The sequence below is a fragment of the Monomorium pharaonis genome, unplaced genomic scaffold, assembly GCF_013373865.1.
Source record: "Monomorium pharaonis isolate MP-MQ-018 unplaced genomic scaffold, ASM1337386v2 scaffold_61, whole genome shotgun sequence".
Taxonomy (NCBI): Eukaryota; Metazoa; Arthropoda; class Insecta; order Hymenoptera; family Formicidae; genus Monomorium; species Monomorium pharaonis.
In genome coordinates, this window is record NW_023415923.1 from 4894 (window position 1) to 19697 (window position 14804).

The window sequence follows — 14804 nt, forward strand, 5'->3', positions numbered from 1 at the left end:
CTAACCTGCCGGGCTTATTTCGCGCCGGGCGGGTTAGTTTTCGGCGAGATCATCGCCGATAGAGCCGGAATCGATCGAACGTGCCGCAGCCCCACGCTCGATTACGTCGAGTTTCACGCGTGTATTTTCCACCGGTCGGCGGAACGGCATCGGTATCATTTTTCATCGTGTTCCCTTGTCGTAAACAACAACGTTATTAATATGTTGGCGGCGTTACGTAAATATTGGATCAAGTTACTCGACAAGCAAATATTTCCGCTGCCCTCGGCACCCGGTGTTTATACCGCGCGCCGATCGAATTGATTTATTTTATATATCGCGGCAGTCCATCGTGGCGAGAGTGACCGATGAACTGTTAAGCCTGCCGGCGGAATGACGGCATTAAAGCTGCCAGCGGAGATTCGTTAGCGCGCACAAAGGAACAAGCGCGATATATACGAGTATCGCAAAGGTATCGCGCGATCATCGATCGGATGAAATTGAGTGAAAAGACACGAGTACTTTATTTATTCGCAAGTCTAGATACGCAAATCGTTCGCAAACGCAAGTTCCTTCCGCGCCGCGTCTTTCAATTTTCTTCCACGTTTCTTTTCCCTCCAATTATCGAAAGGTGCTTACGTCGTAAGAACGTGCCATTAAAAACTAAATCCCGCGGAATTCGACACTGGGAGAAAAACATTTTTTATCATTTAATTATAATTTATATAGTCATTTCGATGCCAATTATATTTACAGTTGTTTTAGCCAAATTGTAGCTGTGCCAGTTATTATTGTTACTAAATTAGTAATTGCATTTACTGCACAAGAATACTTATTTTATTTCTACCGACCGTATATTTATATTTCACTAGAAAAAAGTCACCAATACAGGAATATCATGTTTTTGGGTAACATTTTTTAAAAGTACAAAAGCTAAAAATAAAACTTTGAAAATATAAATGAAAACTAGAAAGCGTCTTCTATCAGATGATAGCTTTTACAATACTGTTTCGTATTTGCAATAATGTTTTTACAATATAATAAAAAATAAACATCGAGAAATTGGTTCCTAAAAACTTACACCATAGGCAGTAATAACAATTCAAACACTTTTCACAGTAAAGTTAATTATAACAAAAAATTAATAAACTGAGTAATAAAACATTTTTATGTATTAAACAACAAAGTTTCTAAAATAAGAAAGCTGGAATTAAAAATAAATTATATTATATAAAAAAAAACGTTTGAAGACAAGAAAATGAACAATTTAGATATCATAATATATAATGAAACGTCTTTATAGTCAATTAACAAACTTTCAAGATTATTATTAACATTCTAGTAGTGATAATTATATAAATGGAATTCTTAACTATAATTATTTTACCATGCGGTATTACAGTCATAAATACTAAACACCTTTTTCTCTCAGTGAACAATTCGTGCGCGGGGCCGAAGGATTAATTGCTAATTACGCTAGGGATTCCTCTCTCCTACCTTTGCTGTAAGGGGCGAGCAATAGTAAATTCACCAGCGCCGCTCCGGTATCATGGCCCATTAGAGTTACCCGCGCTGGATCGCCGCCGAAGGCGGCGATGTTTTCACGCACCCAGCGGAGTCCCATCGCGATGTCCTTTAAAGCCAAATTCCCGCCGGATCCGCTCGTTCGGTCGGCGAACGGACGAGTCCTCAAGAATCCTGGAAGGATGCCAAAACCATTCGCGATTCATCCCGCGATATCCTTTTTCTCCCCTTCCCTTATTGCATTTCTTTCCTTTTTTTTTTCTCTCTTTCCTCTCTCCTCTCGTTCTCACGCAACATTTACGATGCGGTAGCGTTTGTTCGATAAAATTTCGTCCGCGAGTTCCGTTCGCCATGAAAGCACGTGTGCTCGATTTAAGGGACGGGAATTTCTCTCCCTTCGAAATTTCCGAAGAAAATCGCGAGAGAAATAAAGAGCGATACGCGTGTCAAAATTCGATTTAACGTCTCTCGACTGTAACGATAATTAAACGGAGCATGTAAATATTCGTTACGCTATTAAGTCATAAACCGAGGCAGTTTGGTAAGTAAATAGATAGAACTGACATTTTCGGACTTTCGTATATTCACAGCGCACTGCGACGGAGATACATTTGTGAGTCTCTGAAATGCCAATATTGACTTAAGACTGTAAATAGTTTCTACGAAGCTATCTCTCTATTTCCTAGAATATAGCAGACAGTTAATGATACAAAGTTACTTTCAAGGAAATGCGAGTTGTAATAGACGCGCGAGACGCGACTTTTCCGTTTTACAGAGATTTGATGCAACTTTTCCCGATATTAACGACAATATAATTAATCGAAAATTGATTTAGTGTCTATTTAAATAACATTCGTACACTGAGAAAAAAAACACCAGATTCAAATAAATATTTCTTGGAATAGTGCTAATAATATTATTTTACAGAAAATCAATAATATTTATTTAAAACAAGTACTAGTTTTCTATAATTTAGAAAATATTACTTGTTTGAAATAAATATTATTGATTTTCTATAAAATATGTTATTAGCACTATTCAAAGAAATATTTATTTGTATCTAGCAATTTTTTTTCTCAGTGTAGAAAAAAACTTTTTTTCATATGGGCATATCTAAAGATAAAAAAAAGTTAAAACCCTCAATCTATAAATTTTGAATCTATTCTTTCATTTATAATTATTAAAAAATACAACTTTATTTTTAAGTAGATTTTTGTCGTCACATGAAAATGTGCAGATCAAATCGCTTTGGATAAAAAGAATTACTATAATTCTTTAATTTTGTATTGAATGATTTCTTTCGCATTATTGATCATTTCATTTCTTTTCATTTAACACGTTAATTTAATATTACATTTTTAGTAAAGTTTAGCAGTCTTTTTTCTAGAGGAGACTTTTCAATATTCTTTTGTAAATTAAAAATCTTTTTCTAGAAAAATATTTATAAGTACTTTGTAACAATAAAAAATAGCAATATTAAAAAACTACACGGCTTCATTTTCAATAATTGTTTTTCACGTACATCTTAATCAAGAAAAACGGTAAATTATAATTTACAAAATATTGTATTTTTCAAAATGAGAAACGAGGGGACATTGTAAAAAATAGAAAAAATGATTTATCAGTGTAAAATTTGCTCTCTATCTAATAGTAGAAATTATTATATCTCTCTTATATGAACTAAAAATATTAAATTAATAGAAAAATTATATTCATCACCAAAATCCGATAGCAGACCGGATAGGCGATCTATAACTTCATTAATACACTGAGAAAAAAAAATTGATTCAACAAAACGTTTAGTTGCGGGCTGCCAACAAAAGATATACTTAGTTTAACAATATTTGCTGTTAATGCAAGTGCAATGATGTTGATTGAACTATGTATTATTGTATTGAACCATACCATATATTATTGTATTGAATATGTCTTTTGTTGGCAGCCCACAACAAAAAACTTTTGTTGAATCAATTACTTTTTTTCTCAGTGTATATCTCTCGTTTTTTCCTGAAAAAATCGTAGATATGCCCATCCGCACTACAAATAAAGTGGCGCACTCAAAAATATAAAGAAAAATCTAACTAAGTAAATAAAAATATCAATTACGAGCTACAAATTAAGTTACCTTCGGGCAAGGTGGGTGGTTCTTTTCCGCGATCGTAGAATGTTGCGTGTCGGGGAGGTTTATTTAATAAAAATGCTTTCGGGGATGCGAGAGATGGCTGATTAAAGGGTGGCACGTACCTAAGATACCCAGACGATAGTTGAGCGTGATCACTATGACGTGGCCGGCGCTTGCCAGGACCGATCCGTCGTACAAGTTGCCCGATCCCCATTCGAAGCTCTCGCCGTGTACGTACACTATCACCGCGTACGGCGCCTCCAGTCCTCGGGATCCTGAAAGCAGTGGTAAGCGGGTGTTATACAGCAGGCGGAACGGTCCGCGCGCGTCTCGCTCCACCATTTTCTTCCGCGAATAAACCTCTTATCCGTATAAACCTCCCATTGACAGATCCAACTTTCCCGTAATACCGGGCGACATTATCGTTTACGCAGCATCGTGCTTATACCCGCGTTTTATATCCTTTACCCGCGAGCGAGTCGCGGAAACGTTAAGCGGCGGGATTGCGAGTCGAGTGAGGGCTTTCATCATTTTGAAGAGTATCATACTTCGTACGTGTTTCGTAACTTTATTTCACATATACATATATATATATATATATATATATATATATATATATATATATACTGAGAAAAATAAGTTGTTAATTTGACTAAATTTTTCAACTCAATTTAATTTGTTTAATTCAAATATTTATGTACTTTAGTCAAATATAGATTTAATTAAAAACTCAAATATTTTATGAATTTAAGTTAAATAAATGAATACTTGAACTAAAGAAACTTAATCAAATTGAAAAATTAAGTCAAATTAACAACATATTTTTCTCAGTGTATATATACATTACATATATAGTGTTTATATTCCGACTTGAATCTATCTACCTCCCTCCCCCCCCCCCAAGCTCGCGCACGTTTTCATTTCTCGTCCTGTATGGGCCTGTAAAATGAGATCGTCCCTGCAGCCAATTAGTCGGTTCCCGTCGTTCGCCCACCTGCGCAATTAAGATGATTAATTGCATCCGCGTAATCCGCGCTAAGGATCCGAGCTCGTCACGTTTTCACGGGCCTGCGAGATCTCGCGAAAGCGGCGGCGACGGCGGCGGCGACGCGCAACCATCGCGATTCGTCGCACGTAGTTATGGTATAGGTCGAGCTCTATGGGAGAAAAATAGCTCACGCCTGTTCATTTGCCGATCGCCGCTGTTTCGCCAATTTATTTTTCTCGCCGTGGCGGGGAGGACTTTTCGCGCCGTCGTAAACGCCGCGGGTTTGGGAAAAATTGCCCCCGATAAAAAACGGACACCCCCCTCTCTCTCTCTCTCTCTCCTCTTTTTAAACGCTCGTCTTTTACGGCGGACGTAAAATTTTACGCCGAGGGCGTCGACTCTTAAGCCGAAACCGAAGGTAAATTAAAGCGAAAAGCTTGTTTTAATAAGGCTTTGCGGATTACGCGACGGTTTTTATTGATCCGCGCGCGTCTCGAGGTTTTCGTGTTTGTACAAGTACCTAGGGGTTTCGCGAACCTCCCCCCCCTCCCCCGACCGCGGTCGTCCTTCTCCGCGACGCCCTGCTCTCCGTCAGCCGTTTGGGATTTCGAGATTAAAAGTCCCTTCACCCACCCCCCCTCCCTCCCCGTTTAATTGATAATCGTCTTAGGCAAGTAATAAACCGGGAGTGCGCGTTTATCCGTCCGCCGTGTCGCAACTAATTAACGTCTGTCTGTTACACGATTTATACTACATCGGATTACCTGTCTAGGGAGACATCATCCTAAATCACCACGGAGGAGGCGGCGGCGGCGGCTTCACGCTTTCCTCGCCAAGTTACGTGAGCTCGCAATCATCGTAGTTAGTAATTCAATCGCGCCACGATCTTACTTTGATTATCCGTTAACTCGTAAAACTAGCCCAATTAGTATCGATCATCCCCGGACGGGAGATACCTGTCGACGCGTAACGTCGTGGTTCCGAGGCGCCGTCTTTGCCGATTACCGAATGCCGATCGATATAGCTCTGTAACTCGTCTTATCTATGGGGAACGTGATCGCATATCGAGCAGCTGTTTACGACGATCGTTAATCGCGCTCTAATCGTCGCGAAATCCGCACCTGATCGCACCCGAAGGCGTCATGCAACACGGCGGTTGATTAAGTACATAGTGAAAAACTTTTTCCGATATTTGGTAGTTTACAATCAGATTTTACAGAAATAACGTAACTTTAGGGTAAATTAGGGTATGATGGCCATACGGAGAAGATGGCCAGCTATAATTTTTCCAATAACTGTTAACTAATGTGTTCTTGTAATTATTTTTCAAGATATTTGATATTTACTGTAGTTTATGTGCGTATACTATCCGAAATAACAATATTATGGATATTATATTGTGTTTTTACTTTCGACTGCCTGCAAAGGGTTTCATGTGTTCACTACAAATTGCCACAACGTCGAATAAATTACAGTTGAACCGTTACAATGAACGTTAGACACATAACGAAGGTATGTAAATTGTAATGTGTGATTATACGTTTTATTTCCTTTTCTATTTTTTAATAAATATACTATTATCTTCCTCTCTAGTTTGGATTAAGATTGCCTAAGAGAAGGAACGCGCATGTGATCACAAATATTTATCAACGAGAATTTAACTAGAATTTGTCTCACTAGAATTAGACTTCACGTCGTCATGTCAATATTACTATCAAAACGCCCCCGATAGGAAGATTTTGCAAACATTGTACAATAATGGCATTAAAGATTGTGCTAAGATGATTCGCCATAACGCAACAGTTTTGTCAGAATATAATTCTTAAATAATATTTGTTAAAGATTAGACAAATATTAAAACATAAATATTTTGCAATTATTTCAGCATTTAAAATTATCACATTATAAGCTTAAATATTTTTACAATATAATGCAGCAATAATGCAGCAATAATAATGTGCAATATTTACAGCATTTAATCTTCAATATTTAATTCAAAATTAATTTCAAAAAGTATTACAATGAATTTAACAAATATCGCTTATTCACTAGACATTTAATAAAAATTAAAAAAGAGGCACTTTGACAAATTAGTTGCGTCCGTTGGAGAGTTAAGTATTTCATTGATATTAGTAATAGCGGTCAGAAACTCTTAAATCATTTCTACATTATAATGCACAAATATTGAAACATGCAATATTACACATTCCATATTTCAATATTTGTGTATCATAATTTAGGAATAATTGGGGAATAATTAGAGTCTTTTTTGTGCACAATTATATTTCTAAATGTTTTAAACATGTTAAAACTGAAATATTTTTCTCAATTATTGCACAATTTATTTCTAAATTTAATTTTGCAAATGTACTGTTAAGATGATTCGCCATATCGCTATTATTATGCCAACATACTATTTCAAAATTTAATGCGCAAACATTTATTAATGTTTTATAAAAGGTTAATGTTTCTACATCTATTTTCTCAACTATGCCCTCATAATGATGGATTATAAATCTTTTACAATTCTCTTGTCAATTTTATAAATCTTTTCCTATCGGGGGCACTATGGCAAATGCACAAAAGCTTTTACCAAAGAATTTTACCAAAGAAACCAATAAAATGTATTGAGAATATTTAATCCTTTATATTAAATACACATTTTACATTGATTTACGTATTATGGTTTTAATATGCACCATCGGTTAGCGCACAGTAAAGATTAACGAAAGAACATGTTTAGTCCGTAATATAAGCCGATTGGAGCAGCAAAACATAGAGAGCCCAATAACAATGCTTACTTTTGTCAAAAGAAAAAGATGAGAGCAATAGGAAACGAGAGCCATGAGGCAAATAGAGAAAAGAAGTAAACATGTTAGTCAGACTGATGACCGTGCTGTTTGACAGCCGATAAAATTTCTTTGAGTATCTCCTTGAATACTGACTCTGTTTCACCATGCAAAACAAACTTTTCCGTCGCGACAGAAAAGCGCAAGTTACATTACCGTCTCCAATTCTGTGTCAATCTCGTGAGGAGTAAAGTATTGCTCGTCTATCTAAACGTATTTAAAATTTAAATTTAACTCACTGTCAGTACTAAAAAAATATCTATGATATTGTTTCGTATTACTTTAAGTGGAAATACATATATTGACATGACGAGTGAAAGTCTACAGCTCCAACGGATAAGCATGTACACGAGCACGGCGCGTGTTTGTCTCTCAGCCCAGATTTAGTTTTAAAACGAACGCGACTCAAGATGAATTCGGGAGATTTCGGGAAATCTCGTCATCTCCGTTATTGTACATTTGATCCTGCTTGAAGATTTTGCGCCAGACACTTCTGCAAAGTTAATCGACTCGGTACGAACCTCTGCCCGACTGATTTTGATTCTCGTTAAAATAAATTTCGAGATAGTGACCAAAGAACCATTTTTTATTATTTTCCTGTTCCGAAATCAGCGATCGTCCTCGTTATAATTAACCTGAGGCCAGTGCCTCTGTTCGCATCGACCGTGAAAGCAATACCCGGGATTTACACGCGAGGAAACAAATATATTAAATTTAAAATATAAGATGTACACAACTTAATTCTCGTCTTTCTTATAAAATACATGAAGCGCTTACCCTGAAAAAAATATAAGAATTTTGAATTGAACAATCTGCGTATGGTTTTACCTAATGGACACTCAGAAATCTAATACAAAATCGACTAAATTAGCAATTTTTGTAGCGTGCCGTAAATGCAACACATATATATTATTGTATAATAAATTTTATTGATATGATTAAACTAAAAGGACTTTAAGATAGGTTACTACATATATTCATGTAGTATTATTTTCATGAAACAAGACACATACAAGCTTAGAATAAATTGTAATTTTTGCATGAATTTCCAATTAAGACAGTGTCCTGGTTTGCACTGAAAAAAAATTTACTACATTGAAATAAATATTTTTTCAAATAGTACCAAGCAGAAGTTTTGTAAAAAATAAATAATATTTATTTCAAATAATATTTTCTATAATTTAGAAAACGTATTATACATTTTCTAGATTGATAGAAAATGTGTAATGCATTTTCTAAATTATAGAAAATATTATCATATTTGAAATAACTTTTATTTATTTTTTACAAAACTTCTGCTTGGTACTATTTGAAAAAATATTTATTTCAATCTAGTAAATTTTTTTTTCAGTGTGGACGGCTAAAAAATATTTTTGACAAGTTTTAAAAAAAAAAAAGGAACCAAAAAGCTCTTTTATCTTTTACATACATTTTTAGTACATTTTTAGTACACATTTAAAGAGTAGAAAAAAATTTATAATTATAAAATTGTTGCAAAATGTTGTAGTTATCAGTTGACTATGCCTCGCCGCTAGAATCCCAAATTCGCGGAAATGATGGAGCCCATAGTTCATGTATGAAACAAAATTATTTTTGCCAGTTTATCTACTTAAAAATTGTTTATTCCTGGTTTTAATTACTAGCAACAAGTTAATTTTATTTTTTGGTTAAAAATTATTTTTAATTTACATATTCTTTTACGATACTAAAAACTAAAAAAAACCCCAAAGAAAGCATATAATTAAAAGTCATTAAGAATGAATGAAAAAGTGACGAATTTTTGAAAAAAAATTTGCTTTGTTTGTGCGATAAAAATTGTTTAAAAAGGCTTTTCTGAATTCTTTTAGTTTATCGATGATAAAATATAGGTATGTAAATTAAAAATAATTTTGGTTTCTTTGACAATAATGGGTACGGACTCCATCACGCCCGCTAATTTGAGACGAGACACTTCAATGGTCTACTGATAATTTTGACATTTTGCGATAATTTTATAATTAAAAAATATTTTTGTATTTTTCAAATGTGTATTAAATATATCTAAAAGATTAAATAGCTTTGTTGTATTTTTCCTTTTGAAAAAATTGCAAAAAATACCTTTTCTTTTAACCGTTTAAACCAGAACACTGCGCGTCTTAAGTAAGATGAATAAATTAATGGTATTATACAATTTGCACTATGATAGTTTGCTGAATTTCTTCAATTTATTAATTTATCGACATATTATTATTATTATTTTGAAGGCCTAAAATCTTAACCTTATTAAATCAATATATTTCTATTTTTTTGGCCCTTAAATTAGTTTAAAAATACTCAATTATAGTTTTTTCACTTTTTAAACTTTGTTATTTAATACATAGAAATATATTTTATTAATTGATTTATCAATTTATTGTATAACGTATTGTATAAATATGAATTAAGTGGTAATTAACTAAGTTGAATATCTTCTTTACTACCGGGCTGAATTTCTATGATAACTTTCTACTATACCAGCTTTAAGGTCCAATTTTTTAGACGTTTACTTTTAATAATATGTTCCCTAAACATTAATTATTATACAAGAAACAAAAAATTTTATTATAAAATCTAGTTTTTTTATGTTATGAAACACTATATTCTAAAATTGATATTATGAAATATAAATAATTCAATTATTCTATTTATAAAAAGAGCAAAATTGCACGAGCAGTAAACGGCACATGAGATGAGATTTATTTATATAGCTAATTAAAATCAAAGTATTATCCCATTTTTTATTGTAATCGCGTTTACAATGCACTTTAAAAAACATAATTTACAACTTGCATGAATATTTTACTCACGCATAACTTTCATTGTTTTATTATACTCTCGATCCTCGTGTCGGCAAAATTTTCTATATACCATACATAATTTGAATTCCTTACAGAGCGGGAACTGTTTGATTGGCTTACAGTTACTTTCCCCGGAACAAAAAGTCGATTGGAATCGTCCTCCTTCTTACAGCTTCTTACTCTCCCCCTGCGTTCTGCTTCGTATTCATATTTATTATTCGCGTGCAATTTTAAATCCTTCTTTCCTTTTCCCTTTTTAGCCCGGCTGAGGTTTACGGCGCCGCAGACGGGCCGCTTTACTTTGCAAATTCGCCTCTATCTTTCATCGCGCCCGCCGAGCTACGTGCGACGTAACGCATGCGGCTGCTCCCAGGTTGATACTACCCGGTATAAAGGTACTAATTACTTTAGGACTAATTACTTTAGGAAGCAACTTGCGCCATGTAATACTATACGGACGCCATAAATTGTCGGCTCCGATAGATAATATAGTTCAGAATTTCAGAAGGCGAATTATGGCCGCAGCGACCCCAAAACTTTACAACGGTTCGTTGTAACATGTTATTTTCCGCCACATAAAATTTTGTTAGTCGTATAAAATTAACCCCGGTCGATTGTGCCACCTGGACGTTGCCGCCGATACACAATTTTAAGCGTGAAATCAATTTGAAATTCTTTTTTCCTCGTCGCCCGTGCTTATAACGTACGACCGCTTTGAAACCGTTAAAACGTTATTAATCTTCACAACACAACATTAAAAAAAATTTATTTATAAGCAGTATGCTTGTGCGCTTGTGTGTATACGTGCATTATGTTTTCCCTTGAAATAAAGCTCGAAAATTGATAATCGAGTTGCAATCCTTGCAAACCATGCTGCTTAAATAAATAATAATAAATACGAAAAATACATTATTTATCAGGTAGCAAGAGTTGAACTTTCATTAACTCAATGTGAGTACCTTACTATCTTCCCGAAGAATAAAGACCTTCATTAAAACTTATTATCCCTTTTTACTCTGTCAGAACTAAGAAACTTTAACGTTACTGCCGAGGTACTTTAGGCGACAATAGAAACGTAATTTTGCATAGCCTCTTTTAGGACGTTATTTATCGCGTGACCTTGCCCCTTTTTTCCGTAAAAAAGGCAAATCTACTTCTTCGGGAGAACGTGCTATAATTTAATTTCTAACGAACGGAAGTATTACGAGAAAGTGGATCACATGTGCAATAAAAAGAATCACTTGTCCTAAAATAATCTCATTAATGTTTTTCAACGACTTGTACACGTCCCCAAGATTTCAATCAGATTTGGTTTGATTAAGTTAAATACTAATTATATTAAAAATTATGCAAAATATATAGGGGAGAATGTGCTGAATCCGTATAAGCCAATATTATAATAATAAAAATATGAAATAAACAAGAAAAGCAAATAATTATAGACGAATTTAACAAATTACATCTGTTTTAATGCATGTTTAACAACATTGGACAAATTACGTTCAGTTTAATATAAATTTTTATCAATTCACGTAACTAATAATAATGTAATCAACTTTGCAATGTTGTATTAAGTTGTATATATTTTTATTAAAAAAGGTCTATTATATATAAAATATTTTTTACGTTTATTATATATACATATTTGCAATTATAAAAAATTAAATTGGATTGCTATAAAATTTGTCAAATTTCCTTAATTGCATCGCCATATATAAAATAAAATTGATGATTAATATAAATACACAAATAGGTTAATTGCAAAAACAAATTTAAAATCAGTTTATCGGCGTTCTTTCTTTTAAAAATTATTGTTATTTTATATCAAAAATTTAATCAAATTTTTAATCAATTATTAATAAAACAGATATTAATTAAGAATTCCTTATTTTCAGATTATTTCAATAAATTTTCTATTTTACAATCCAATTCATGTTGCAAAAACATAATAAATAAATTTGTTATTAACGAAGTTCAAACATTATAGTAAAAAGCGCCTGAATCGTCAAACTATAATTTCCAACGTTCTGTCGTATACAAATTAGTACTAAAAGTAGAAAGAAAAAAGCGACACGCATTCAAGAAACTCTCTCCTAATAAATAGATCCGACATATATGCCTTCTTACCACTTCCGGGTATGTACACGTTGAGGAAGAGGCAGTCCTCGCTCTGGTTGGCCAGGAAGGCGACCATCTTCTTGAGCTGCTGATACCTGCCCTGCGGCATTTGCAAGAGCGCGGCGGTGCTATTGACGAGATCCGGATAATTCTGCGGGCACACCGCGCCGAAGGTGTCCGCCAGCTTGACGCCGCTCCAAGGTATCGGCGAGATCGGCGGTCGGAATCTCAAATCTCCGATCGGAGGCGCGGCGTAGGGTATCCCGCGGAACACCTCCACGGGGTCCAAGTGCCGACTGTTCAAATCCTGCCAACACGAGAAACACAACACGAATTTAATATCCGCGGCGAGAGGGCGGTTCCCCGATATTTCGCCGTTATCTATTTTAAAAACTGTCCTCGGAGCACGGACATCCATCTCCGGCAATTTTATATCGAGTTACAACAACGTCTATGTGTATCAGTTTTATCGCGTTACAATGACATCTATGTGTGTATATATATATATATATCGGTTTTATTCCCGGGGTCGTTTTATCAGGGGTCGCGGTTTTATCGATTCCACCCGGCGTCTTGGGATAGCTCTGAAATTGATAAACATGAACTCTCTCTCCTGCCCCTTGTCCCTCGGCCGTCCGTTCGCGCAAGTAGCTTCCAAAATACGCTCGGATGCTTCCCCGTGGAGATATATCACTTTCTCTCTCTCTCTCTCTTTCTCTTTGTTCAGGGCATACGGATCTCCGGAAGAGAAAAACGGAAACAGACAGCCAGAAAGCTGGAAAAGCTCCTCCACCTTTCTCTCTCCGCTCTTGCACCCAATATCCATTTCATCCTCTACGCGCGGCGGAAGCGCATCAGGCGAGTGATTCGAAAGGTACCAGGCTCGCGTGAGAAGATACGATCCAACCTTCCCTAAACGAACCGGTGATTAAAAACGTTGCGCAAAAAGGCCGAGCCTTGATTCTCGTGTTTGATGAAAATCGTCGCGGCGATGTAGAGAAAACGCGCGTCGGAAGGAAAGACAGAATTACGGGGGAGAATCTCCGGTTGTTGTTAGATTCAAATATTAATTGAATTGTGAGATTAAATAACAATAAGAGGAATTTGATTTTACGTGACGCGTACTTATAATATTTCGAAAAGACGCACGGACATCTCTTACTTCTCGTGACGTAAACGGAAAAAAATTGCTGCTTGATCGCAACATGGAAACAATTATATCGGAGGGATCGATAGATCTCGTTTACTGCGGCTCAACTTTAATTGTATCACCGAGTGCAATTGGGAAAGGTCTGCCCGTCGAAATGGCCGTTCTACGATTCGCGCTGGAAATTACAAAGTTCCCTTAACGTATCGGCGTCGCGTTTTCGTCGATGAAAAAAAGTGTGGCCGTAAAGAGTTACGGCAGAGAAGTTGAAGGAAAAAAATAAAAATAAAAAAAGGGATAAAAAGAGACACGAGGAGACAAAAGAAGAAGAGAAACGGAAATGAGAGTTATTCGACTCGACATTTCCAATTGCATTAAAAATTAAATGCGCGTCATGCGACTGCCGATAACAATCGCTTATCGGGGCTCCCATAAAATCCCGGGGGGAATGATGGCGATGACGTGGGTTGAAATATTAATTTCGCTCCATGAGTTTGCGAATTTTGTTCCGGCTGACGATCTCGTAATTGACTTTTGTCAGGGAATTAAAATATTAAAAAGAAAGAAGGCATTTCAAAACTATACGAATAGAAGGATAAAATTTAAAAATAACGTACACTACTCTCGATTAAGTAGGAAAAAGAGGGAAAGAGAAGGGGGGAGGGAAGGGAAAGTTCCGAAATTTTGTATGTACGAGCACGTTCGTCCTGGTTCATGACGCAGCTTGTTATTTTACGATCATGGCATTCATTTTCGTATTCCCCGGACGAGCTATCACGTAGTTGGAAATAAATTCCCATTACGAGGGAACGGTACGGAGGCTTAATGCGAAATCGCAAGAAAATGGAAACACACGAGCGCGTGCGTTCGACGAAAGGATTGCCGTTCGTGAAAAGATTCGCGTGCGAGAACAACGTTCTCAAGTACGGGCAGTTTCTCTTCGACCCCGCCGCTTTCATCTCTGAACGTTGTTTTTCATAAAATTAGTTTTATGGCACGCGGCGCGCGCGCGCGTGTGTGTGCGCGTGTGTGTGGTATTAATTGATCTTTATTAGTTTTTTCTCTTTCTCATGTCGGTCCTTCATAACTAAAGATTGAGATTTTCATTTCATGCATGTTTCATGGTAACTGTTTTGGCAAAGATACCATACTTTCGGTGGTTTGCCATTACTTTCCGAGAGATGGTGATCAATTAAAAATTTGATATATTCTGGGAGTCGTATTTGAATTTTTGGCATAGAAAACAGGGGCTCGTAACTCT

The 14804-nt window shown here is 35.6% G+C and overlaps 1 protein-coding gene across 1 annotated transcript; it reads right to left on the minus strand.

The window, feature by feature from the left end:
- Nucleotides 1-1002: 1002 nt before the first annotated feature.
- On the minus strand, nt 1003-14135 carry LOC118648703 (neuroligin-1-like). The gene is made up of 3 exons (XM_036295085.1): nt 12406-14135; nt 3748-3900; nt 1003-1677 (listed from the first exon to the last, which is right to left on the minus strand). Exons 1-3 carry the CDS (start codon nt 12812-12814, stop codon nt 1451-1453), a joined length of 789 nt encoding a protein of 262 aa, XP_036150978.1. The 5' UTR covers nt 12815-14135; the 3' UTR covers nt 1003-1450.
- Between the last annotated feature and the right edge of the window lie 669 nt (nt 14136-14804).

Coding starts and splice junctions, on each gene's coding strand:
- LOC118648703 (XM_036295085.1), bottom strand. CDS start 12,814: ATGGATGTCCGTGCTCCGAGGACAGTTTTTAAAATAGATAACGGCGAA. Junction 3,901..12,405: donor CGTGTACATACCCGGAAGTG/GTAAGAAGGCAT, acceptor CACTGCTTTCAG/GATCCCGAGGACTGGAGGCG. Junction 1,678..3,747: donor CTATCGTCTGGGTATCTTAG/GTACGTGCCACC, acceptor GCATCCTTCCAG/GATTCTTGAGGACTCGTCCG.